This window comes from Mytilus galloprovincialis, chromosome 4 (assembly GCF_965363235.1).
Source record: "Mytilus galloprovincialis chromosome 4, xbMytGall1.hap1.1, whole genome shotgun sequence".
NCBI lineage: Eukaryota > Metazoa > Mollusca > Bivalvia > Mytilida > Mytilidae > Mytilus > Mytilus galloprovincialis.
In genome coordinates this window covers 101,498,191-101,524,556 of record NC_134841.1, presented here as the reverse complement: position 1 = coordinate 101,524,556, position 26,366 = coordinate 101,498,191, and the positions used below count along the sequence as shown (strand labels likewise).

Below are 26,366 nucleotides of genomic sequence, written 5' to 3'. Positions count from 1 at the left end.
AAGGCTACACAAAAATATATTCTGTTAGTTTTTTTAAGCTAGATAAAAAAAATGGTTGACCTGTTAGTACTATGGGAGTGTTTAATGACCTTGACTCTCTATGAGGGTCTTCATGGTGAGTCAACATGTTGGTAAAAATATATCATTGCCATTTTATCCAAAGCCATTTTCATGATACAATAGCCAGATTAGGCACCATAATTGGGCATTTTCAGTAATAATTGCTCTTCAAATTAATAATGGATTTCGCCTTTCAACATTTTAAGTAAGTAAATTGTTTACTATTTTTTTTTTTTATTACTTTATATTTTTTTTCCTGCAAGTATGTGTACCTTTATCCTGAAATTTATACAGTGAAAGCATACATAATAAAACATGCAACATATAAACTTAGTAACAAAAACGCAAGTAAAAATTTACTTACTTTATAGTAAAGCCATTACTTTGGCAAAAACATACAAAAATATATACTATGTAAAAAATAAACAATTCTATCAAATATCACAATTATGTTAGGTGTTATAAAATAAATTATCCAGTTCTCAGGAATTAAATTCTGTTTTTGTTAAATGAAACACCATTTTCTGTCATGGCTTTTATATCCAATTGGATTTTTTTCTTAATTTAAAATACAATATTTCTCTCAAACATATTCTGAAGATAATGACTACAATCTTCATTTTTATCCAATAATAAGAATCAATAATGTTAAATAATCATTTATCCAAAAAACAGATAATTTATTTTACTTGACCTAAGAGGTTAGTATTTGTGTTCATACCATATCACAGATGTGTTCTAAAAAATATAATAATATGAAATCATTGCAATATATTGCATCTTATTGTAAATATAATAATCTCTTATTGCATTGAAGTAAAAAAAAGATAGAAAATAATTGACTAGTAAACAGAAAAAAAACTTTAGAAATGTAAAGAAAAGACAGAACATTTGGTCTGCAATCTAGATTCATGTTGCTGGAAATGTCAAAAAATGAAAAGTCTTTAACCAGGATTTTAGGTTAGGAGGCCAGGGAGCAAGGGCCAAAATTTTCATTTCGGCAAAATAAAAGTCAGAATGTTTAATGCAAAAAAAAATTGCCTTTTTACCGACCCTGTACCCTCATGATTGCAGAAAAACCAAGATTGCTTTTAGTGAAGTAGAAAAATTTAACACCAGGATTATCAAGATTTGATATAGGGACACAGATGTGCATGAGGACATAAATTTGACTCTGACATGTGTAATGATAATCCTTGTGTTTCACTTTTAGTATAAACAAACATTTAAGGTGAACAAACTTTTAGTATAAACAAATATTTATGTTCTGTAACATCACATTTAAAGGCAGTATACCTTAAGCTTGTAAAAAGAACAAGTCCCAGCATATTATAGGAAATAAAATGAACACCTTTAAATTAAAACAAAAATTAAATGTAAGAAGCCATATTTCTTGAAATTTCCTGTGAAAATTAATGTTTTGTCAACGGAAGATAACATCAAGAAACAAATGTCTTTTCTAGCATATATGTGGGTTCATTTATTTTCTTAGGTACCAAATTTTGTTGATAGTGAAAAATCAGTATTTTTTTGGATATTTGATTTTGTTGTTTTTGCTGAAGTCAGCATACAAGCCTCTAGAAATATTGCAATTCGTTGCATTTAAATAGGTGATTCACTTTTCCCCAAAAATCGACAAAAGTTAGTATCATGAAAAATAATGAATCCACAGTAGACAGTCAAGATAAAGTTTTACACGCCTCCAATATGAAAGCAAGACCTATCAAATTATGTATAGACATTTGAAAATAACAACAATAAGTGCTGACCACTTCTCTACCCACTCTTACTTTCTTTCACTTACAATTAGATATAATCTTTGTGTAATTAATCTTTCATAGTGAGGTTTTTGAGTTAGTAAATATTAAATATAAATTCTTCAGAGTGAGAGGATATAATTGTTCAATCGCTAAATACAAGTGTTTTACAATGAGATCACATGATTTGACAACCTATACCAGTTGTCTCCCTTCGTTTCATTTTCTGACTTGAGAATGACAGAGCCATGGCCTGAGCACCCAGCAATGCAGGTGTTATTTGTAATTTATGTGTCCCATCAACGATGCTGGTTAACAATTTATTCAACCGTAATATAGCAACGTCAGCAATATCTTCTGGAACAAACACAAGATGTTTAGCATCAGATGACAGATCAACCAATGGCAGTTGACAATGGGCCACAAAAGTAGACAATGAGATTCCACGTTTAAAGTCCCACATCACTAACTTCTTATCTCTTGAAGATGTCAAAAGATACTTTCCTGTAAGATCAAATTTCAAACTGATAACGAAATCATCATGCTTTTTTAATTTGTAACTTAATGTGCCGTCTGCTAAAGACCAGACATATATAGTTTTAAACCCACATGAAACAATGCATTTACTATCAGGTGAAAATAAAGCTGCAACAGCAGACGACTTCTGGTCAAATCTCATGAAGTACTGTCCTGACATTTTGACCACTCTAATACCTCCATCAGTGGATGCAGAGAAGGCGTACTGGTCATCTGGACTGATATCTACAGCAGAACTGCCACTCATCATTGTGTCATTGTTCTGCATCATATCCTCCATGGCAGAATCCGTCTCATCTTCAGTAGTCAGAGGTACAATCAAGGGAAAATCAAACATTGTACTCACAATCTGAAATACAGAGGTACAATCAAGGGGAAATCAAACATTGTACTCACAATCTGAAATAAAGAGGTACAATCAAGGGGAAATCAAACATTGTACTCACAATCTGAAATAAAGAGGTACAATCAAGGGGAAATCAAACATTGTACTCACAATCTGAAATAAAGAGGTACAATCAAGGGGAAATCAAACATTGTACTCACAATCTGAAACATTAAACAGAGGTATAATCAAGGGAAATTCAAACATTGTACTCACAATCTGAAACATTATCCAGAGGTATAATCAAGGGGAATTCAAACATTGTACTTACAATCTGAAACATTAAACAAAACAGAGGTACAATCAAGGGGAAATCAAACATTGAACTCACAATCTGAAAAAGCAATTCAGAGGTACATTCAAGGGGAAATCAAACATTGTACTCACAATCTGAAACATTAAACAGAGGTACAATCAAGTGGAAATCAAACATTGTATTCACAATCTTAAAAAGCAATTCAGATTTACAATGAAGGACAATCAAAAGTACAATACAATAAAACAACTGCTTAACAAAGTTTTGACAGATGTTATTAAACATTTGCAACTTGTACAGGGCACTTTAAATCAAAAGTAAAAAAAAATAAGATATCTCTAACTTCTGTTTGACTAAGAGTTACCTACCTTAGTACCAGATGAGTTGATGGCCACCTGACTTAGTGAGTACAAAAGTGAAAACTCTTTAACCATAGTACCTACAAAATATGGAAATGCCGGTACATGTATAATCAAATAAGTGTAGATTCATAGACAATATACTAATATAATTTTACTGCTCTTCATTTGTAAAGGAAATTACAAACCATAGAAAATTAAGAAAAAAAATACTTGGTTAGCATAACACCATGAAAATGAAATGAAAGAGAAAAACTATTATGTCTAAAATTACACTATTATCAGCTACTTATTGTCATGTTTTGTAAAGATTTATCAACTTTTTAAAAGCTACTTTGCACCCTTAAAATTAATGATGAGTTACCATTTATGATGTTTAACGCTTCCCCTTAAGCCTTGTGTTCATCTTTTTTTAATCAATTACATACAATTTTTTATGTGAAATGCTTTCCCTTAATATGACTCCTTACCACTTTTTATAATCAATTCCTTACCATTCTTTATGTTAAATGCTTTGCCTTTAGCCTCCATTCCACCTTTACCAACAACTAAAATACTGTTAGCTTCTGCTGCACAGTTCACAGTCATTTTACTTGACAGTTTGTGTTTCAACTCATCTAAAAATGAAAATACAGATTCTAATAGTTATTCACTTTTGTATCTTTACGTTTATGGATACATGTTATCTAATAGTCTTTCATCAGTTTCAACGATTATTGTTCGCACAAAAAGAAAGATGTAGACAACTACTGTGGAAACATTTATTTTCATGGGTGGGTATCAATTTTCATGGATGGTGGAAAAGTTGTATTTTTTATTGTACTTTGTTTAACTGGGGTTCACCTTTACACAAATAATCCATGAAAATTGTATCCAACTACAGTAATAAATCCAGAGTAAGCCTTATTAGTCTAATGACACAACATCTTTAAATTGGTCAGTAAATATACACGTTTGATGTTAGTGGTGATATGTTTTTACTGGATATTTCAAGAATAAATATTGAACTTGGCTGGCTACAATGTTACAATTTTCTATATAAATGATATTTCGTACCAAAAGTAATCAGTACATTTCAGCTTTGAAACACATCATCGTTGTAAGTCTGTCGACTTATTTCTACTCCAACTTAAACAAGTATCAAGTTTACAATGAACCATAACAATTTGGCCATGAGCTGATGAACCCTCTCTGGGGGAGAGTTTTCTCAGTGGCAATCATACCACATCTCTATACCTATTAGTTTGACATGTAAACATTACAATCAATTAGAACACTTACATGACTGAGAATCAAGTATAATTATGTCATCCATTTTTGTAATTATAATAATTTCTTCTCCACTTTTTGACATCAGCATGTGAGTGACGGTCTTCCCATAATTCTGTTCATACAAAGTTCCCCCATCATTCAGGTCCTTTACCATGAACTGACCATCTGACCGTCCTACCAACACTGATCTATTGTCACTGCAAAACAGAATAGATATAAATGCAAAAGTCTGCTATCTCTAAAATAAGAGTTGTTCAGATCTCATATAGGGTGAACTACCATTCCAGTTCTCCAATGTAAATAATGTGTGATAGCTAATTATAAATAAATTAGTCAGATATATTCTTTGGTCTTTGTTAGTCTTGTATGATTTTGAATTTTAGTTTCTTGTGTATAATTCGGAGTTTAGTATGACGTCCATTATCACTGAACTAGTATACATATTTGTTAAGGGGCCAGCTGAAGGATGCCTCCGGGTGCTGGAACTTCTAGCTACATTGAAGACTCATTGGTGGCCTTCGGCTGTTGTCTACTCTATGGTCTGGTTATTTTTGCTTTGAAACATTCCCCATTTCTTTCTCAATTTTATTTTACCTAGATTCCACTGGTTCTCTGTTTAGAGTTTAACAGTTTATGAGATCATATTCTACTGTCACTATGAATGAATATTAGTTACCATAGTGACCATGAGTTATCTTTGTGAAACTGTCCAATAGCAAACTATATTTGAAATATTTTTTATTAAATGTGTTTTAAATCTGAAATTTCTCTTAGCTTGGTTACTTTTTTTGTCTAGATCATACCATTTGTTTGCTTTATCTTAAATGTGATAATAACACACAACTGTATTACTGACCTGCTAATTTTTACAGCTGTTGTTGAGAAAGTTTTCATATTTTTCCTGAAGTCTTCAGTAGCAGTTGCTGCATCCAGCTGGTTACCATTCTTTAAATATGTATCTGAGAACTCATTAACAACCCTGCTAACATCCCATACTCTAATGGTACAATCTTGTGAGGCTGAATACAATGTATTTTCATCTTTACTAAGTATCACCTGCATGATTTCCATACTGTGACCCTTCAAAGACTGACAGGGAACTACTTCTGATAATGGATCATCTATGGTACCAGCATAAAATATATAAATTTCATTCAATGTTGTAAATACTAAGGCAGTGACAGCAAAGATTTGATCTGTGCCGAATAGTTTCAAGCATGTGACACCATAGCAACCACAGAATTCTTTTGTGCATTCTGACACTTGTTGCCCGTCTGCTATCCTGTGAATGTACCATCTCTTATCATTGTCCCCATTTGTGACCGAGGTACTTCCAAGGCCTACGGCAAAGTATTTCTCTGATGGATGAACGGATACAATATCTGCTGTGTAATGTTCCCAGTGCTGTACAGAATAGTCCTTTTCCCCTGTAGCCAGGTCCAACATGTTAATGAATTTTCCGTCTTTATATCCCAATCCTCTATACAACATCTTATTGGTGGTCAAAATATGAACTAATGCATGAAATGGAAGTTTGCTTGATCCAAATGAAAATCCTTCATCTACTGAAGTGTGTAGTGTTTCTAGAGTCTCCATATTCAACACCAATAAAGATGTTTCAGAGAAAACAACAAGAAATTGATTATCAGGGGAGATAACTAGATACTCTGGTTTGACCTTTAACTGAACAGACCTCGTCACTGACATTGCTGTAATGTTTTGTCCAATGGTACATACATTTATCTGGGTTACTGGAAAATGATAGCAAATATATTTAAAATCATATATATATATATAATAAATCATGTAAATAGATTAAAACAAAAATAAAAGCATATTGAGAAAATCAACTCTTTTTTTCACCATGAGTACTAAAATTCTTTGTACACATTTTTCTTTTTCAAATCTTAAGAAAAAGATTTATTTCGATGAAAGAATGTGTGAGTAAGAATACATATACAATATTAGGTCGATGTCAGAAAAATATGAACTTTTTGGCATGAGGCTGAGAAACTGTTTTGTGCAGAATACTAAAAACTAAAAAAAAGTTTATGTTTTTATGACATTGACCTAATACTGTTTTTATATTGCAACTTTAATAATTCATTGATGGTTTTTTAAATCTTTACACAAATGTCAAACTTCTTTTCAACCCTAAATGAATCCTGATTGTGGAAAACAGTGTTCCATGATAAAATTGCATTGCACAAAATATAGCTGTGTTACTATATTTAGGAAATTAACACAACTAGTTGCAGTATAAAATGATTATTCTAATCAATTAAACATAGATTGTGATATCTATAATTATAAATAAAAACAAAATTAATAAGAATTCATGATTTATTGCACTTTACAAGTAATAAAAGAATACTAAAGCTGGGATTCAAAACTTATTAAAGTGAAACTCCAAATTCGAAATTTTGATCAATCCTTAGGTTTAAGTAATTCATACAAAAGTAATGATTAAATATGCTCTTTAGGCCACACTAATTTGATTCATAGTTCTTTGGACAAAAGCTCCAAAAAATATGGGGCGAGCGAGCGAAATTTTTTTTATTGTAAAAAATTCTTGAAAATGAGTTTTGTTGAGGCGGGTGCTCTACAAGTGGAGCGAGCGGTATAATTTTTTTTTAAATTGTGCATCTTAGAAATTTATGTACATGTTAAACTGGGTAATTTCAAAGAAAAAGGAAGAGAAACATGCTCTTATGTATATAATTTGGTGTATTTGCGCCTGCAGTACAGTCTATACCATACCCAACTGTCTGGTTCATTTTGGTTTAGTATAATTTTGACCATCTTCGTCAAATAAGGTTCAACTGCGTGGATTTTTATTTAAATTCACCCATGTGTGTATTAAGAAGGCAAAGCGGATAAAGTTTAGCAAGAGGAATTATGGTAGGTTAATATATTGTATGGAATAAAATTAAGATATGTGTATATATTCAAAAAATGCCCTTGAAAAATATTAAATATCTTTGATACTGTTGTTTTCGTATATGGTAGTGATTCTTTATTGGCTGCTTGGCATCTAGTTGGAACATAATAGGATCAACATAATGTGGGATGTGAATATTTCAACAACATCTTGAGTGAAATAGTTATATTGCTATGTATGTAGATCTCAGTGTAATGAAACATTCCCTTAAAATACATTAAGTCCTTAAACCACATTCACATGCATAATTCTGATTTGACAAAAGACATTTTTCTTTTGCCCCTGAAACCTGAAATGTATCTCAAACTGGAAGTGGTTGCACCAATAAGATAAGATAATATAAAAACATATAAATAACATAACCAATAATACATGCCTTATCATTATTTGCAGTGACCACTTTGATCTCGAATATTGTAACTCTTTAATTGTCCATTTCAAAAGAGTTCTTAGTGCATGTCAATAGACTAACAAGGGGAATGGGTTTTCATCAAAATAAAATTATAATAAAAGTAATAAAAGAATACTAAAGCAGGGATTCAAAACTTATTAAAGTGAAACTCCAAATTCGAAATTTTGATCAATCCTTAGGTTTAAGTAATTCATACAAAAGTAATGATTAAATATGCTCTTTAGGCCACACCAATTTGATTTATAGTTCTTTGGACAAAAGCTCCAAAAAATATGGGGCGAGCGAGCGAAATTTATTTTATTGTAAAAAATTCTTGAAAATGAGTTTTGTTGAGGCGGGTGCTCTACAAGTGGAGCGAGCGGTATAATTTTTTTTAAAATTGTGCATCTTAGAAATTTATGTACATGTTAAACTGGGTAATTTCAAAGAAAAAGGAAGAGAAACATGCTCTTATGTATATAATTTGGTGTATTTGCGCCTGCAGTACAGTCTATACCATACCCAACTGTCTGGTTCATTTTGGTTTAGTATAATTTTGACCATCTTCGTCAAATAAGGTTCAACTGCGTGGATTTTTATTTAAATTCACCCATGTGTGTATTAAGAAGGCAAAGCGGATAAAGTTTAGCAAGAGGAATTATGGTAGGTTAATATATTGTATGGAATAAAATTAAGATATGTGTATATATTCAAAAAATGCCCTTGAAAAATATTAAATATCTTTGATACTGTTGTTTTCGTATATGGTAGTGATTCTTTATTGGCTGCTTGGCATCTAGTTGGAACATAATAGGATCAACATAATGTGGGATGTGAATATTTCAACAACATCTTGAGTGAAATAGTTATATTGCTATGCATGTAGATCTCAGTGTAATGAAACATTCCCTTAAAATACATTAAGTCCTTAAACCACATTCACATGCATAATTCTGATTTGGCAAAAGACATTTTTCTTTTGCCCCTGAAACCTGAAATGTATCTTAAACTGGAAGTGGTTGCACCAATAAGATAAGATAATATAAAAACATATAAATAACATAACCAATAATACATGCCTTATCATTATTTGCAGTGACCACTTTGATCTCGAATATTGAAACTCTTTAATTGTCCATTTCAAAAGAGTTCTTAGTGCATGTCAATAGACTAACAAGGGGAATGGGTTTTCATCAAAATAAAATTATATGTCAAAAAGACTTATTTTTTTTTAATCGTGTGAATTTAATATCAATTTTGTCCAAGACAGATAGCTCTGTCTGTGTCTGTTGTAGTCCGAGATTACTCGGATGTCCAACGGATATTTTGCCTGACAAGATGGGACCGTTGGACAACATATCTTGTCTGTCTTAACAGTCGGTGTATGTCAGATATCAGACTAGACTGAGTGTCTGTTGAAACAATGATCGGGAATGACAATGGTTCTAACGAGTACTGTTGTGATCGTGGTCGTCTAACGAAAGATTTTTTATTTTGTCTCCCGATTTTTTACCTTTTATCAACAAATCGATTAATCACACTTGCGTTTGAATTGATAGAAGTAATATATACACAAGAAAAACGTCTATGAGAGAAAAAAAAATGTAAAGGATAAACTAATTTTGGAGCGGCATGCGGCCCAAAAATTTGCGGAAGCGGTAATTTTTGTTTGTTTTGAAAAGTCGATTTCTCCAAAACAGGAGCGGGAAAATCCAAAGAACTATTAATCAAATTGGTGTGGCCTTAAGATATTATCACTTGTTGGGTTGCTGTCTCAATGTCTCACCCCAAAAATCTTTTTATTCATACAATTTACTGACATAAAAAGAATGACTTACAGCTAGAATAAACAACATATTTATCTGACACAGCTACACATTCTGATCTATTTGGAATGTTGACTTCAGCAAATGTCTCTGTTTTCACTAATTGGTCATGGCCACTTGCTCCTCCTTGAAATACATTGTCAGAGGATTTATCATGTCCAAGTATGAGAAACCTAAAAAAAAAAGGTAATCAGATTTATCATGTTCAAGTATGAGAAACTTAAAAAAAAAGTTTATTTTATGTTTACATGAAATAACACCTTTAATATAATGTAGTTTATTAAATATCATCCTTTTTCTCAATCTTAAGCTACCTCTATTCTCTATTTTTCGGCATTATCATTACCATTAGGACATTTTTTGTTTTAAAAATAGGTACCCCAAATAATGACTGTGGCAGAGTTTGGTTCCAATTAACCCAGTAGTTAAGTTTCCGAGAAGAAAATTTAAGTAAATGTTAACGCATGACAAGCAATGAATGCCAAGTGTTGAGAATAACTCACTTGAACCTGCAGGTATAGATACTACATAGCTAGTGGTCTAACTAAAGCCCAATATTATCATACAAACATACATTACACTGCGAAACTGTATTTGTAAATCAAGAATTGCTGTTTTCTAATCTTACTTATCGTTCATCACAGGGCGGTAAACAGATGTTGTTCCCTTGACTTCTAATTTCTCTGAAAATGCCGCTGATCCATTGTCGTTCATATCAAAGACAGAGAGATAGTCATGTATATGGTCTTTTACAGCCTCTAACACGACCAGAATATTGTTGTGTTCCTGTAGATGCATCACTCGACTGAAATCTTGGTCATATTCATCTGCATTATATAAAATTGTAAGTAAATGCATATTCTCTCATTCTAGAAAATAACAACAACACAATGATATTGTGTAATATTTATTTCATATCTATACAAGCAAAAATCACTAAGAATCAACTGGATTAAGCTCTGAAGACTGTTTTTCAATTTGATTTATATTTGGAGGATTAAGCAGGACTACTTGTTTTTCAGAAAGATTTGTAAATACTGTAAATTCAGAAATTATTGCCAGGTTTTTATTATTGCGAACAATGCGACAGAGTTGTAAACGCAATAATTTAAACTTGCATTTTGAAATATTTTATTATATCATACTTAAACTACAAAAAAACTGTTCTGAGAAACGTGTTCATTGTTTGACATAATTATTACGTTTTTTACTAATATCTTCATACCAGGCCTATAGAAAATATGTAATTCGTTGAACATTTGAATTCCTGGTTCACCTGTACCCACGAAGACCATGAAAATTGGTATCTAATGAATAATAATGAATCCACAGTAATTTTCCTCGCCTACCATCATAGGCAAGTTTTAAAGAGGTTATCAAATATACCAATATTACCTCCAGTATGCCATACATGAGCATCAATCATAGTTTTGATATAGCCATCAGGAGGAGGAAGACATTGGGATAATGGCAGTAACAGAGATATATCACAGGTCTCTGACCATTCCTTGGTTTCTGTCACAAGTTTCTTTATGAAATCACTGCTAGTATTGCCAAGACCCAGCTGACCTAAAATCTGTTGAAATAAATAACATTTATATAGACATCTCTCGTTTATATCAAAAAAATTACTTGTAGTGAAAGCCCTTACCTGTTTATGTCCTTATATGTTCTGGACTAACTTGAAAATAGATTGAATTGCATTTCGGACCAAACAATACCATTTGGTTAAAAACAAGGGTGTCCAATTGTGACTTGTGAACCCTTTTGTTTTTTATTGTATGTCCTAATTTGTCTTTTATATGTAATACAGTGTTCTATTGTATGTCTAAATGATTTCTAGTGTATATCCTAATGTGTTCTAGTGTATATCCTAATGTGTTCTAGTGTATGCCTAATGTGTTCCAGTGTATGTTCTTATGTTTTGCAGTGAATGCCTAAATGATTTCTAGTGTTATCCTATAAATGTGACAATTGTATGTGCTAATGTTTTATGGTGAATGCCCTTATGTGTTATAGCGTATAATACTATTGCCTGATGAGTTCTATTGTACACCCTTATGTTTTAGGTGAATGCCCTTAAATGTTTTATTATACCTAAATTAATATTTTCTGTATGAAATAAATACACAATATTTTCACTATTTTTCACAATTACAAGTGTTAAACTATTGACCGTTCAATAGTTTCCAACTATTGGAACTGGGTGAAACTATTTGACCGCAAGCATCATTATATTTCAGGGAATTTCAAATGCAGCTACAGGATTGGAGGATTTAAAAAATACCGGGGGAGTTACTACGTTGCGCTTTACCTATTGCCTCAACTTCAGTGTAGGACGTAACCTCTGCATGTCACAGTATTTATGAAGTAAACTTTAAACAGTATGGTGGGATTTCTGCTTTTTATATAACGATAGTTGACACCATCTATTGTTTGTTTTCTTTTTCGATATAATAAAACACTTACTGACTGGATATTCGTGGAATACCGGTAGTATGTTTATTGTCCCCTCGGAAACAACTATTGCCCTCTGCTACGCCTCAGGGCAATAGTTGCACCTCGGGGACAATAAACGTACCATCCCACTCATACCCAGTCAATAAGTATACACTAGTGTATGCCTTAATGTTTTCTAGTGTATGCCCTCACATGTTATAGTGTATGGCCTAATGTGTTCTATTGTATGCATTATCTGTTACAGTGAATACCCTAATGTGTTCTAGCATATGCCTTAATGTGATCTAGTGTATGCTCTAATGTGTTCTAGATAATGCTAGTTAATGTCCTACTTTGTTCTAAGGCATGGACTACATTCTAGTGTACACCCTAATGTGTTCTAGTATATGTCCTAAATTTTCTAGTATATAACAGAAAAACAAAGGTATCCAACCAGGACACAAAATCATTACATGCACAGCAAAAAACACACACAAAATAAGAAAACAACTCAAAGTCAAAGTGAGGTCTTCAACACAAAGCAACATTGAAAATTCAAGACAGCCCTTGAATTCTTTGCAAAATAGCTTGGGTATGCCCTTATGTGTTAAATTGTATGCCTGTATGTGTTCTAGTGTATGCCCTTATGTGTTCTAGTGAATTTATAGCTCTGTATGTGGAACAGGCTTGCTTATTGTTGAAGGCTATAGTGACCTACAGTTGTTAACTTCTACATCATCTGGTTTCTGGCAGAGAGTTGTCTCATTGGAAATCATAACCCATCTTAATTTTAAATAGATAAATGGATGACAACAGAGTGTAGGCAATATTTTTGTAAAGTACCTGTAATGCCAAGTTAGAGCTGTCTTTTCTGATACTATCACTGCCTAATGATAACATCTGTTTAACGATTTTAATATCATTGTAGGATTCAACATCATCAATATTACCAGCGGCATCCATCTCAGTCAAGGCCATCTTCAAATCTTCTATAACAGCTGATACGGAGACAAATTTACATTTGGCATACAGCCATTCAAAGCTACATGCTATCTCATCATGGAAATCTTTAAATAAATGACATTTAATCATTTGGTAAGGCAGTTCAATTAACTTTCTAACATTGCAGCATTCCTTATGAAAATAGATTGGTTGATCTGGTACCCCCCTCTTTGACTCAGGGTAGGAAGCCTTTTTCTTTTTGTACAGTTCTAGTGGCTTATGTTTGTTGTACCACGTTCCTCTGAAGTAGTCCACTAATAACTGACACATATTCTTCCCTTCTTTACCTGTCAAGTAACGTCGCCTAGCAACCTATTAAACAAAACAACTTATTACTCAGATTGGTGATTTTAATATTTCAGGTTATTTTAGTTATTTTAGATTAACAAATTAGCAGTAGATAAAAATAACCTGATTTTAAATTCCAAACAGACTCATAACTTTTATAACAACTTTATCGAAAACAGCACAAAATTAATTCAAGCTATTTAGAATTTTGAAAAAAATGTTAAGAAAGTGTAAGGCACCACTTGACTAACCTTACAAATTTCAAATGAAAGGATTTGTGTAATGTCAATGGGTTATTGATTTGTTCCATAAAATAATATGTCAAAGTTTCCCCTATTTTCCGTAATGGTTTTTTTTATTATTAAAGTGTAATAGCTATACATTTTAGTTATTGAAACATCAAGAAAGATAACTCACTGTAAATTTTCTCATGAGAAATATTGGGCAGTGTTGGTGTTCAGGAAGCCATAAAAATCTATGCAACTTTCGATAAACAATTATTTCATTTCATTGAAGATTGTCTAGAAGTTCAGATCTATTCATCAATATTTATTGTATGTAATTACCATGATTCCTTGCAATCTCACAATTGATATAAAACAAAGAAAGTATGCAATGCAATGGCAATAAAATTACTGTATTATTTGAGAAATAAGAAACAAGGAAAAGTTAAAATAGTTAAAAAATAAATTATCAGCTTCAAAGTTATTCAGAATTTAAAAAAATATGTTCTTTCTAATAAATTTATTATTGTCAAAATGACTTAGATAGTATATAAATAAATATGTTTATGTTTAACCTCAATGAACTGCCTATGGTACCATCCAACTACTTTCTTTCCTCCAGACTTCTGAAATGCCATGTAATCTTTCGTATCTTTCATAAGTAGAGATATAACAGAGGGAGGGATCCTGATATTGTCTGGGTCAGGGGGTAAGTGGTAGAGGTATGTATCTTGTAGGGTTTCATCGTCCAATGAAAGTAAGTCTTCTAGTTCTGTGTGACTCAAACCCTCTTGTGATGCACTCAGAAAACCTAAAAAAAATAAGATCACATAAAAAACAATGAAAGTAAATCTTCTAGCTCTGTGTGACTCAAACCCTCTTGCGATGCGCTCAACGAGCTTAAAATAAATTAAAAAAATAAGATTACCAAAAGCAATTATTGCGTATATGTAAAATTTACAAATTATAAGTAGTTCTTGTGCAATTGATGCATGCTCTCTCTCAGTTATATTTAAATAATACTAAACAGAAATGGACATCTGGGCCATTCTGGGGTATGCATTTGTATATCAATCATGTCAATGAGACTACAAGAACACAAAAAAAACCCAAAAGACATAAAATGTTCAAGTTAGAGCACAAATGTTTATTGATGAAAAGCTAATTACTGTAGGGTACCTCATAAAATAAGATTTATATTGTGTGTTTTAACCCATACAAGGTTACATCTCATGATTTTGAACTGTGACCTTGGATCTTTAGTGCTTGTATATGTGAATATATCAAAGAACAAATGCACTGTCTGAACACCTCACTAAATCTTAACTTCTGCTAAAAAGACTTACCAAAAGTTTTTTCTACAACTTCTGTGCCATTTTTCTTCTCCAGATAATCAAAGAACATATCAATGGCTGCCTGAACATTTGGTCCAACTTTAAAATCCTTCACATCAGTCGATGACCTCCATAGTATAGCTCGGTCTGCCAGGAGCTTTACATATAGTGGTCTAGCACACTTTACAAACAGTTCCATCAAATGTCGACGTTGAGGTTTTGTCAGTCTTCTGTTCTTTAGCTGACAAATTTTTGTTATCACATCATCTGAAGTATTCATTGAAAGTACAGGTATTTCTATAAACTGCTGCTCAATAATTAATCTATAACGAATGTTTTGTAAGCATCCATTTGTTTCTGGCAACATGGATACTATTAAATGAATGTTTGTTGGAAGTTTGAGCGGGAGCCAATTCATTAGATGAGCACGGTCATGGCTTCTCAGCTGGTCAATTGAGTCTAAGAGAATTACTAATGTTTGTGAGGGGTCATAGTTGTTGAGCATTGATTCAAAGAGTTGAGTGAGGTAGAGAAAATCTCCTCCAAGGTCTACAAATGAGGGTAAGGTCTTGTTATTTATTTTGAGTATTTGTCTAAGAACACTACATAAGACATCTTTTAATGACGAAGAATTGCCGGAGGTCCCTAGAAATCTGACAATCACAGAACTACCTGGAAACCATGTTTCTGACAACTTGGCAACTTTTGCCATGATAGAAGTTTTTCCTGAACCAGATTCTCCATGTAAAATCACAGGGTGTGAGTACTCTTTCAGCTCACATTTCTTTATCATTTCTAGTTTCATGTTCTTTTCTGGGTCAGCATCAACATCCCTGTCCATGTCACCATTGGCATAGATAATACCTCTTTCTTTATAAAGAGCAATTTTACTCTTCACTTCTTCAAAATAAGGATCCGGTTTTCCTGTAGCTTGGTCATTTTCTGGTTCATTTTCTATATAATTCTCCAGGGTATCATCATTACCGATTTCCTCCATCTGATCTGACTCCAAACTCTCATCTTCTTTCTGTGACAAATCACTATCCTCTGAACCACCATGAACTGTGGTCATTCTGTTTCTGATATCTTCCAGAATTTCCTCTCGTCCACAAAAACTTTCCAATCTTTTCTGACCAAAATGTAAATGATGTAGAACTTCTTCGTACAATTCATCATCCTCCCTATTTCCAATTTTCTTTTTCAGAGTATAATCTACCATTTTGATCATGTTTTCCTCAAAATGTTTCCCCAGACTGACAAGGTACTCCATATGATCAGGATCTTCAGGGTCCACTCCATTTGGAGTCCAATACAATGTGTCCTTCTTTGTCTCGTCTGGAAGAAGGACAGGTTGAATCTTCGCTATTTTAAGACGCTCTCGTAAATCTTTAGCTTCTTGGTCTATGGCAGTATCATCTTTTACTAAGTCAATAAATCTTTCTACAAAAAAAATAAAGGTGTACTAAAATATAAAATCATGTTTCATTTCTATCTCACTTTTCCCCAATTTTTTTTAATTTTTATTTTTGGTCAAAAGTTTACACTGTATTTGCAAAACTTATTTAACTAAATAACTGGACGAATCAATGAAATGCTTTGGCTAGATATCAGTGATATCTACATGTAAATTGTGCTGAGCGAAATAAACGTAATGAATCTTAGCTGTGATATCACCATGGAAACCTTTCATTCTAGCTAGGTTATGATTAAGCCCCCTCCTCTCAACCTTTGGTAAATGGAACCATCATTTATGATTATGATGATGAGCCAATCTACCAGTAGACAAATGAAATGCCCAATTACAGAATTCACCATGTTAGACCAATAGAAGCACTTGAACTCTCTTCTGAGTGTGGAGGGATAAAAATGTAGGTGTCTAGTGTTTACAAATTTCGTAAAGCCAATATAGAAAATATATGTTTACATTCAACTATATGCGCTATAAACATACCTGGGATCTTCTATAAGTTGATTAATGGCTTAAAAAATTGCTGCAAAATCAGCACATGGCAATTTCTAAATTTAAACGTAATCTTCTTAAAGGCAATTTTAAATTGGATTCAGCCAGTTCCAACTGCTACCAATGGTAATCGTTACCTCTTGAATTTGAAATTCTATCTTAATCTGCCAAGGGTGGTGAGGAGGGGACTGGGTAGTAACCATTGGGCTAGTGAAGATAGGACCTCTTTGAAAAACTTTCAGGGTAAAGAACTGCAATAAAGGGTTCTCTCAGAAAATATTGTCATGTCAAATGCTGACTATGGATCAAAGATGTTACATGAATTTAGATTTTAAATATTAAAGCTATTATGGATAAACATTAGCTAAATATTTATACAAACACTTATGGTGGTACCAAACAATTTGACTAAAATAAATATGGCTCATTTATTTTTCATAAAATTTGACAAAATATCGACTTTGAACTTTGACAAAATATAAAAATTTCAAAAACCTTGAACCACACATTTTCTCGGAAAAACTTCATTGGATATATAGCAGTTTGACAAACACTTATTTTGATCACTGAGAAGCTTAATATTTCCTTAACAAAATACTGTGATTGATAAAGTTTAGCTGATTTTTACAGAGTTATCTCCCTGTAGTGTTAGGTACCACCTTAAGATTTTTACAGAGTTATCTCCCTGTAGTGTTAGGTACCACCTTAAACCAAAAACTGATTAACAATACCAACATACTTGCAATCTTGTCTTCTATATTTATATTCTCAAAGTTTCTGATGTAAGCAAGCACTCTGTTTCTGATGGAATCACTTTCTATAATGCCTTTAGTTGCCTCTGCTTCAGTCACTAAAATCAAATAATTTATAAGGCTAAGATTTAGAATGTAGTATGACTGTAATAACCAAACATTGAAACAATAAACTTTCAGAACATTATAAAAAAAATCCACAGGCAACAAAACCTAAATAAAAATAATGGTTGATCATATTTGCTTTTTACTTAAAATTATGTTGTTTCAATGATAAAACTAACATTTCAATTACAAAGTGAAAGTTTGTTTCAAAAATTGGATTATAATTTTATAAATAGTAATGTGATTACCACGAAAATTAATGGATCTCACAAAAAAGACAATTGAACAAACTCCTATAAAAAAAAAATCAATCATGGATATGACATCAACATACCTGAATAAAAATATTTCAATCTTTGATCTTTGGTTATACGATTTTCTTCATAAGCCTGATCAGCAGCCTTCCTTAAATACTGGGTCAATTTCTCAATTATGCTATCCCATTCCCTTCTTTCCTGAATGATTTTACAAAACATGAAAAATGTTAAGTTTTACATGTATAATAATAATTATGGTTTCTTTTAACATGTTTAAGTAATTTACTGACCTACTTTTGCAGCACTATTCAATGATTGACCTACTTTTGTTACACTGATTCAATAATTTGCCTACTTTTGTTACATGCTTTTGTAACACTTATTCAATGATTGACCTACTGTTGTAACACTGATTCAATGATTGACCTACTTTTGCAACACTATTTAATGACTGACCTACTTTTGTGACACTGATTCAATGATTGACCTACTTTTGTACCATTTATTCAATACAGAATCTGGTACGCATTGGCTCTTTGTATTGATCTTTCCATTGTATTTTATTTTTCATAACTGTTATTTCTTTTCTCTTGGTATCTTATATTGTTGTTATGACCTGATAAAAGAAATATTCAATCTTTAAAATATAACAATACAAACCTTTTCTCTCTCTGTGGATTTCTTTGGATCATCATTATTATAATTTGGTAGGACATCAGTGATTGGTAGAAGATAATACACGGCAGGTTCAGCATTGTCATCACGTTTGTACCACTGATTCATCAGGACTGTGTCACACCCAACCTTCATAGCTGTACGGTACAGAATCTTGTACTCATTAGCCTCAATCTCTCTAGGTATTGATCTAGAACCATACTTGTCACCAAGAAATAACTAAAATATACTGATTAATAAAGTGCAGGAAAAATACAAATTTTAACAAATTCAAAAAAATTGATAAAAAAAAAACATTTTTACTTTTTTCATGAGCATACACCCCTTCATGTGACAAATTGTAAAGAAACCTACAGGTCTATATATTTTAAGTCTTTCTGTATTTGGTGTACACATTCTTGTGAGTTTTTGCTGTTGCACTATAACTAACATTTTTATTTGAATTGTAAACAAGTATTAGAGAAAATAAGTGTATTTACTGTAGTCTCATTATTAGGTTGTTAAAGTTATGATTCCACTGAAAACATCTTTTTAGATTTATATATTGTATAACTAAATTTGTTTACCCAAATGAATCATTCGATTCTTAAAGAAATTCAATTTTAATTGATTTGTTGCCTATGAAACATATTTGCTATGTGAAAGTATGAACATGAGGAAATCATCAATATAATCCTGCAGTTCTCTTTATTTGGGAAAAAATAGATGAAGTTTTTGATTTTACTTACTACCAAGCAAATAACTTACAACAAAATATGGTCCTCTAGACATTAGTTTACAGATCTCTACTTCTTCTAATACTATATCATTGGTACTGTGGTCAATAGAAGCTTCATCTCTTACTCCCCAGCGATAATCAATTATCTACAATATAATATACACACTGTTTATATATGTGACACAATGAAATATATCTAAAATATGAAAATAAGAAAATGTGGTATTATGGCCAATAAGACAACTCGCAAACAAAAAGACCAAATTACTTAGCAGTTACATGTAGCAACTGCAGGTCACAGCATGAACTTCAACAATGAGCAAAACCCATACCACAAGCAAGCTTTAAACAATATACTTACAGTACTGGATGCAATCTATGTTGGTGGTCAAATAATACAAGTTGTTTGTAATATCTGGTAACAAATAAAAACTGTACTATTTTCATATCAATACTCCTCATACTGAAGGGAGAAATTATTAGACCTTTTCACCTTTTAAAGTTTAATCCCTACAGCACAGGTTGAGTGCATGTAGAAAACATGTGGTCTTTAATTGATTATTACGCATACATTTCCTTGATGGTTATTGCTAATTTGGGGCAATATTGACACATTTGAAAATAAATAAAAGAATATGATTGAAAAATATTGTTTTGGATGGCAAATGAAACATGTTGTCAAACATTTCCAAAAGATGAAGATGTAATTTATGGTTTACCAGGGATGCAAACCCCAAAATTCTTGGAAAAAATTAAAGCTTAATTCTGAATACTAGATTACAATAAAGTATTCTTTCCCAGATCCTAAAAATAATTATTAAATTAATTCGAAAAGTCTTGATAAATGTAAATCATGAATTCCAACAAAATTACAGGCCCAGTCTTTACCTCCTAAAAATGGTAAAAATTTTGCCCCTGTTTGATAGGATTTTTTTAACAAAATTCACCTGAAAATCTAAATTTTTCTTCAAGCAGTATTGCCTAATTTTTGGTACACTGTTCTTCATCAAGTAATTCCTATCTACTGTCATGTCTGGAAATACAAAGTGAATAAATGTTAGTCACAGAATTATCTGTCATGTGTGCAATTACAGGGTAAATAATAAGTTATATAAAATATTTTTTTTTATAAAAATGGTTTGCACTTTTATACATTCTGTGTTAATAATTATAATTTTTCACCTAGAGATGTCATATCAATATTTTTCTGGACAAATCATGGGGAGAGGGAGGATTTTACTCTAACCTGCTACATATTGATGCTAGTGAGTTTGACTATATATCTGAGTATCTCTCTCTCATTTTTATAGAACAATTCTGTTTTCTATTAGATATAAGTTTGTATCTTTACATTTGTTACATATTAAACTCATATAATTTAATATAATATAAAAAAGAAGATGTGGTATGATTGCCAATGAGACAACTATCCACAAAAGACCAAAATGACACAGACATTAACAACTATAGGTCACCGTACCGCCTTCAACAATGAACAAAGCCCATACCGCATAGTCAGCTATAAAAGGCCCCGATAAGACAATGTAAAACAATTCAAACGAGAAAACTAACGGCCTTATTTATGTAAAAAAATGAACGAAAATCAAATATGTAACATATAAACAAACAACAACCACTGAATTACAGGCTCCTGAGTTTAGATCCTGTCATACTGACTGGGTGCTTGTGCATATTATAGTGCCATTTTTTCAACCATACAAACAGAATATCAGGATTACACTGCTGGAGAATTTTACTGAAGGTTTATACATTAACAATGTATGTTCCTTTATAACACTGTATAAGAGGTGAAATGGGGGGAATCCAGGTACCTTTCATCCTGATTCACGTTCACCCTATAGCTAGTACCTATTCGCCCAGGGTCTATTCAACTATTGTTTTTATTTATTCTAAGTTGACTAGTTTATCAAAACAAAATGTTGTTTCTATTATTAATCCATCAAAGACAAGTATTTCAACAATTAGTGAGAAGTATTATGTAATTGAACGTTTGTTTTCAGAAATTTCCAAGAATAGATAATCTATAAATATCAGAATAAGTTTATTAAATTTGTTTGCCCGAAATATTGATATTTCTTTTTTAAAAGTAGGGCGAACAAACCCAGGGCGAACTGACCTAGGGAGAACATGTAATTAGGGCAAACGGGCACTAAGGATGGGGGCACTTGAATAATCTGTTTCAACAATTGGATCAGTTTCCTAGCTATCAAAAAATAAACTTTCATCTCAGACAAGACAAAATCATTCAACTACATTTAAATTACCAGGAAAAAAACTGTATACAACCATTAATCAGTTAATATCTATAATACTATACATCTATCTATAATACATGTAAATTTCAAGCACCACAATGCTCATGTTATCATGGTCAGTGTGGTCAGTGGCAAACCCGAGTGGGGGGGGGGTTCCTGGGTTGGACCCCCCTTTTTTGGGATGATCAATGCATTTGAATGGTTGAATGGGGACATATAGTTGAAACACCCCCCCCCCTTTTTTTGTCCTGGGTTTGGACCCCCCCCTTTTTTTAAATGGCTGGCTCCGCCCCTGCATTGTTATTACATCACTATAACATGATAACATGATACGAGTAAACGTTAATCATTCCTTCTTTTTTCTTTGCTTATTTTTAAAAATAGTAAACAAAAATACCAGTGAAAGTTGAACTAAAGAACACACGAACAACCGTGTTCTCCATTTCTGGGAGGTCCCCATAACTTCCATTGAGGACTTCTTTCTGGGTCGCTGCATCACCCATTGTTAAAGATGATTATATTCAAAGATCTATATATCTTTTTTCTCTCATGACAAAGGACTTATCAGCATTTAAATGCCCATTTTCTAAAACAATAATATTATGTATTTTTTGGTCTCCAATCAAACATCAAAAGTAAATGTCAAGACGAGTTCCGTCTAGCTGTAATACTCCGGAAATACATTTTTTAAATTTTATAACAAGTGTGGACACAGATAAGTGTGGATATTATGTTTGACTGTTTGACAGTATTTTCTGATTTTTTTGTTTTCCCTATGTAGTTTTATGTTGAACTGTTGTGCACAGTAAAAGCCAACCTGTAGCAGCGTCTTTTATTTAATATTGAGTTTTAATGTTAATTATATATTAGAAGATGTGGTATGAGTGTCAATGAGACAACTCTCCATCCAAGTCAAAATTTGTAAAAGATAACCACTATAGGTCAATCAAGACTGTCTTGGAGGAGACACTACTATCAGTGCTGACCGTTCATAGATTTTATGTAGTTAGTCTAGACATTGCTTTTAATATGTCAATGTGACTGAGTGTTTTTAAAATAAGGCATATTGTATACTTGTATTGTATTGTAATATCAAATCTACATATTGACAAACGTACTATGAGTGCTTCCTGTATATAATATGTACATTAATGTAGATACCTTTTTTTAAATTTTATAATAAGTTATTTTCTGTCTGGTTGTTGATATATTGTGAATCTATGATAACATAAGATAGCTTAAGAAATTATCTTGTGCTAGGAGTTTTCATATTTAATCTCTTAAAGATTTAAAGGAAGAAAAGAATTACCTGCTCGACTTGTAATAAAAAAAAAATTAAATTTATTTTACTTACTTGATTACATGTGTACCCAAACAATGTGTTCTAATATTGATATATACATGACATTGTTATGCCATAAATACTCGTCGCCTACATATTTTGCTGCTTATTCATATATTTTTTCAGATAAAACTACGGTGTTTTGCCTAGTTGGATTTTAAACTTGCAAACAGTAGCAGCTAGAATTGTCACTATTTATTTTAAAAGTCGGACGTCGATGATATAAACAAACAAGAGTGCACACGTTGGAATGTAACCGGCTCGCTTGCTTTATTCATTATTGAATATATGTAACGTTTAAAGCCTGTAATGTGAAGGCCCGTTTTAATATAAGTATCACACGAACGTAAGGTCAAGGTCAGATGAACTATGCAAGATAGACATAGAAACCTTGAAATCATTCCATGCACCAAATCTAGTATTCATCTTGCTTATAGTTTCTTTCACATGACAAAACATAAAAAAAATTCAAGCAGTCACTAAACCATGAAAATAAGATCATTTAATGGCAATGAATATATGACAGACGGAAACTTAGAAGAATAAGATTTCTGCATACAATGCATGAAGCATCCAGTTTTTCTACCATGGCATCTAAAATATTATTGAAAGCTTAGTCATATACAAATATCCCATCGTCGCCGTCGCCTCGGATCGTAATCCATATGTCTCCAGTCAAGCGACTTTCGTGAAATCAAGAAAGCGAAATCGTGACACTAAATTCAATTCTCGATTTCGCGTTTTTTCAAATTCGTAATTTTGCGTTTTGCCAATTTTCATTTTCACGATTAAACGACTTCTCTTTTTCGCGTTTTTCTGTCACTGACCACTACTGTTAATAATCTCGTTTCTTCAATCAGGATTATAATTTAAAAAAAAAAACTCACATGACAATATTTTTCAAACACTGTCACGGCTGAATCATCGGAAATTCCAGACCAAAATCAGTTATAATATAAACATGTAGTAAACTTTGACTAATTCCATTTTAGATTTTACATATTTTCATTGAATAACCAATATTCAGATCACGATTGGTTTAAATTCTACTTTCTTTTAATAAATTGATACTGGGCTTTTTGCTGTTTTGTTTGAGTAGGCATTTGTGAGGCAAACATATAATTGCATTGTATATCTAAATTATATCAAATAGACTGAAAACCAAAAATGCCAAGTGAAGAATCTTGTGTCATGCACCAAGGGTTGCTGTTACTTTGTAATTACTATGTACAATTGGTTTGGTAGGATACAGAGCGAAAACAATTACATGTCTCAAATTTGATTGTAATTTAATACGCACAGCTACTCTACTATAACTAACAATTATGTCATAGTCACCAGCAAACCAATAATCTACATATTGTGCCCGTGGAGCGGTGGGGTGGCTTCATAAAAAATGGAGTACGAAAATTATTCTGCAAGTGGAGTTAACATCGGTGATTTTATTTAAAATAATAGAAATTTCCAATGGGTTTCTCAATTGTTGGAACAAGTGATGCAAAGGAACATCTTTAGTATTCTTCCAAGAGCTAAAACACGTAAAGTATGCAGGAACTATTGGACCTTAATGTTCCATCAGAAGAGAAGATCAACGTATGGTCGGAACCCCGTGATTCCTTACAACCAAAGCAACACACTGCAAGGTACCGTACCAACAGGTAGTAAAACTCAAGCTACTCATGTGATGGAAAGATGAACACCTAGTTTCTAGTACTTCAGAGTCGATGAAACAATTTAAAAAATAATAGACACTGCTCTAATTCGTAATGTAGGAAAATATTCATTTAGTACAGTTTTGGTTTGTTTAAAGTGTTTCATATACATTTGTGAGGTTTGCTTTAACATTTCTACATCCCGATCTTTTTTATGCTTACATCAAAATACGATTATTTTAACCATTTTAACTATTACTCAATGATATGGACACTAAGATAACATTTGCAAATTCATTTATTATCAAGAATTTGATGTCAAAATGTATTAATACACACAGTAAACATCAGCTGTAAAAGAGTTTCAATATTTGAGCCGGTATCTATTTTTTCACGACAATTTCAAAATCTAGAAGTTCTGAAACCCATGCAAAGCGAAAATTTAATGGCACATGAAAAGTCGTTTGGAAAGAGTGTATGCATTATTTTTAAAACATTGCAAAATCAAATCAAATGAATGGAATCTTGACAGAAAATGACTTGTGAATATGTAAACACTAAGAGGTCATGCAAGCAGCGTAATGCATGCATGTTTGGTATACCATACCCCATGATGAACTCACAAACAAGGATCGTTTAACTAACAGTAAGAAATTACAATTTGGACATTCTAAAATGAAGAAAGTTATATCGCAGAAGCAATTATGAAACGAAGAACGCAAGAAAAATTAATCGTTCAGAGATTATGAACGAACAATAGAAGATTAGTATAGACATGCATATCCTTTTAACACAGGCGTTGTACAGGAAAACAGCATCCGAACGTTTCTTGTTACTTATTGAAACTGTCGATTTTAGGATGGCCATAAAATTAACTAACTCTAACTGTCCTGGAAGCAGTCACTAATGCTATGCAGGAAGAATGACTATATATACATTAATGAACAACTTACTGTAAAATTGAGAATGGAAACTGGTTCGTAGAAATATTTACGAAGTTCACGAAGAAAGCAAAATGCTGGGTGCAAACATTTCTGTCAAGCACAAAGAAAGAAGCAAGAAGCACACATGTTTATGGATGATAGAGATGTGTAAATTTCAACCTTACAGTACCTGTGGCTAAACGGGTCATACAGTCAACAGCTGCTGGAATAACAGTCAATAGCTGCTGGAATAAGGCACTAAATGAAGTTTAGAAGATGAAGTCGATGGTGTCCAACAACACAGTCCTATCGACGGAGTAATATGAACGGATTGGTGTGCCATGTCCCGATCAGCGGATCCAAACGGCATAGCAAATGTATCCTGAATAGTTCAAGGATGTCAAGGGACGCTAAAAAAAATTCTTAAGGGCGTTGATGGCAGCTCAATTGAAACAGTCAGTCATACTGGTTTATCTGTTAGTCCAGAACGAAACTTATAAATGTCTTCATTCACAAGAAGAACAAACTTATAATATATCTTATTTAAAGGTTAATAAGAAGGAAGCATTGTCTGCATAATTTGGCTTGCTGTAGGACAATGAGGAAGATTAATCGGACATCCTGCTGCATATTGT

General features: G+C 32.4%; 1 protein-coding gene and 1 long non-coding RNA gene across 3 annotated transcripts; one reads left to right on the top strand and one right to left on the bottom strand.

Annotated features, from left to right (window-relative positions):
- Positions 1-1,887: 1,887 nt before the first annotated feature.
- LOC143073638 (NACHT domain- and WD repeat-containing protein 1-like) lies at positions 1,888-22,458 on the bottom strand. Of its 2 annotated transcripts, none has more exons than XM_076249324.1 (17): positions 22,212-22,457; positions 20,486-20,571; positions 19,568-19,684; positions 18,806-19,039; positions 18,223-18,343; positions 17,771-17,881; positions 15,084-16,511; positions 14,313-14,548; positions 13,067-13,537; positions 11,180-11,360; positions 10,413-10,611; positions 9,797-9,957; positions 5,483-6,377; positions 4,636-4,823; positions 3,849-3,971; positions 3,364-3,434; positions 1,888-2,703 (listed from the first exon to the last, which is right to left on the bottom strand). In XM_076249324.1, the coding sequence occupies exons 1-17, from the start codon at positions 22,315-22,317 to the stop codon at positions 1,996-1,998; spliced, it is 5,436 nt and encodes a 1,811-aa protein (XP_076105439.1). In that variant the 5' UTR covers positions 22,318-22,457; the 3' UTR covers positions 1,888-1,995. The 2 variants fall into 2 exon arrangements, with proteins under 2 accessions (XP_076105439.1, XP_076105440.1); XM_076249325.1 differs by lacking the exon at positions 1,888-2,703 and adding an exon at positions 2,744-3,129 and having other exon boundaries at positions 22,212-22,458.
- Positions 10,512-13,322, top strand: LOC143073639 (uncharacterized). The gene is made up of 3 exons (XR_012977559.1): positions 10,512-10,628; positions 12,028-12,168; positions 13,152-13,322. It is a non-coding gene; the product is annotated as an uncharacterized LOC143073639 (long non-coding RNA).
- Positions 22,459-26,366: the final 3,908 nt, after the last annotated feature.

Bases quoted from the DNA above. Each gene is read 5' to 3' on its own strand.
- LOC143073638 (XM_076249324.1), bottom strand. From the start codon at position 22,317: ATGGGTGATGCAGCGACCCAGAAAGAAGTCCTCAATGGAAGTTATGGG. The intron at 11,361-13,066 runs GTACTTTACAAA...TTATTTCAACAG, and splicing joins GCTCTAACTTGGCATTACAG to ATTTTAGGTCAGCTGGGTCT. The intron at 3,972-4,635 runs GTAAGTGTTCTA...TTTCATTTTTAG, and splicing joins TATACTTGATTCTCAGTCAT to ATGAGTTGAAACACAAACTG.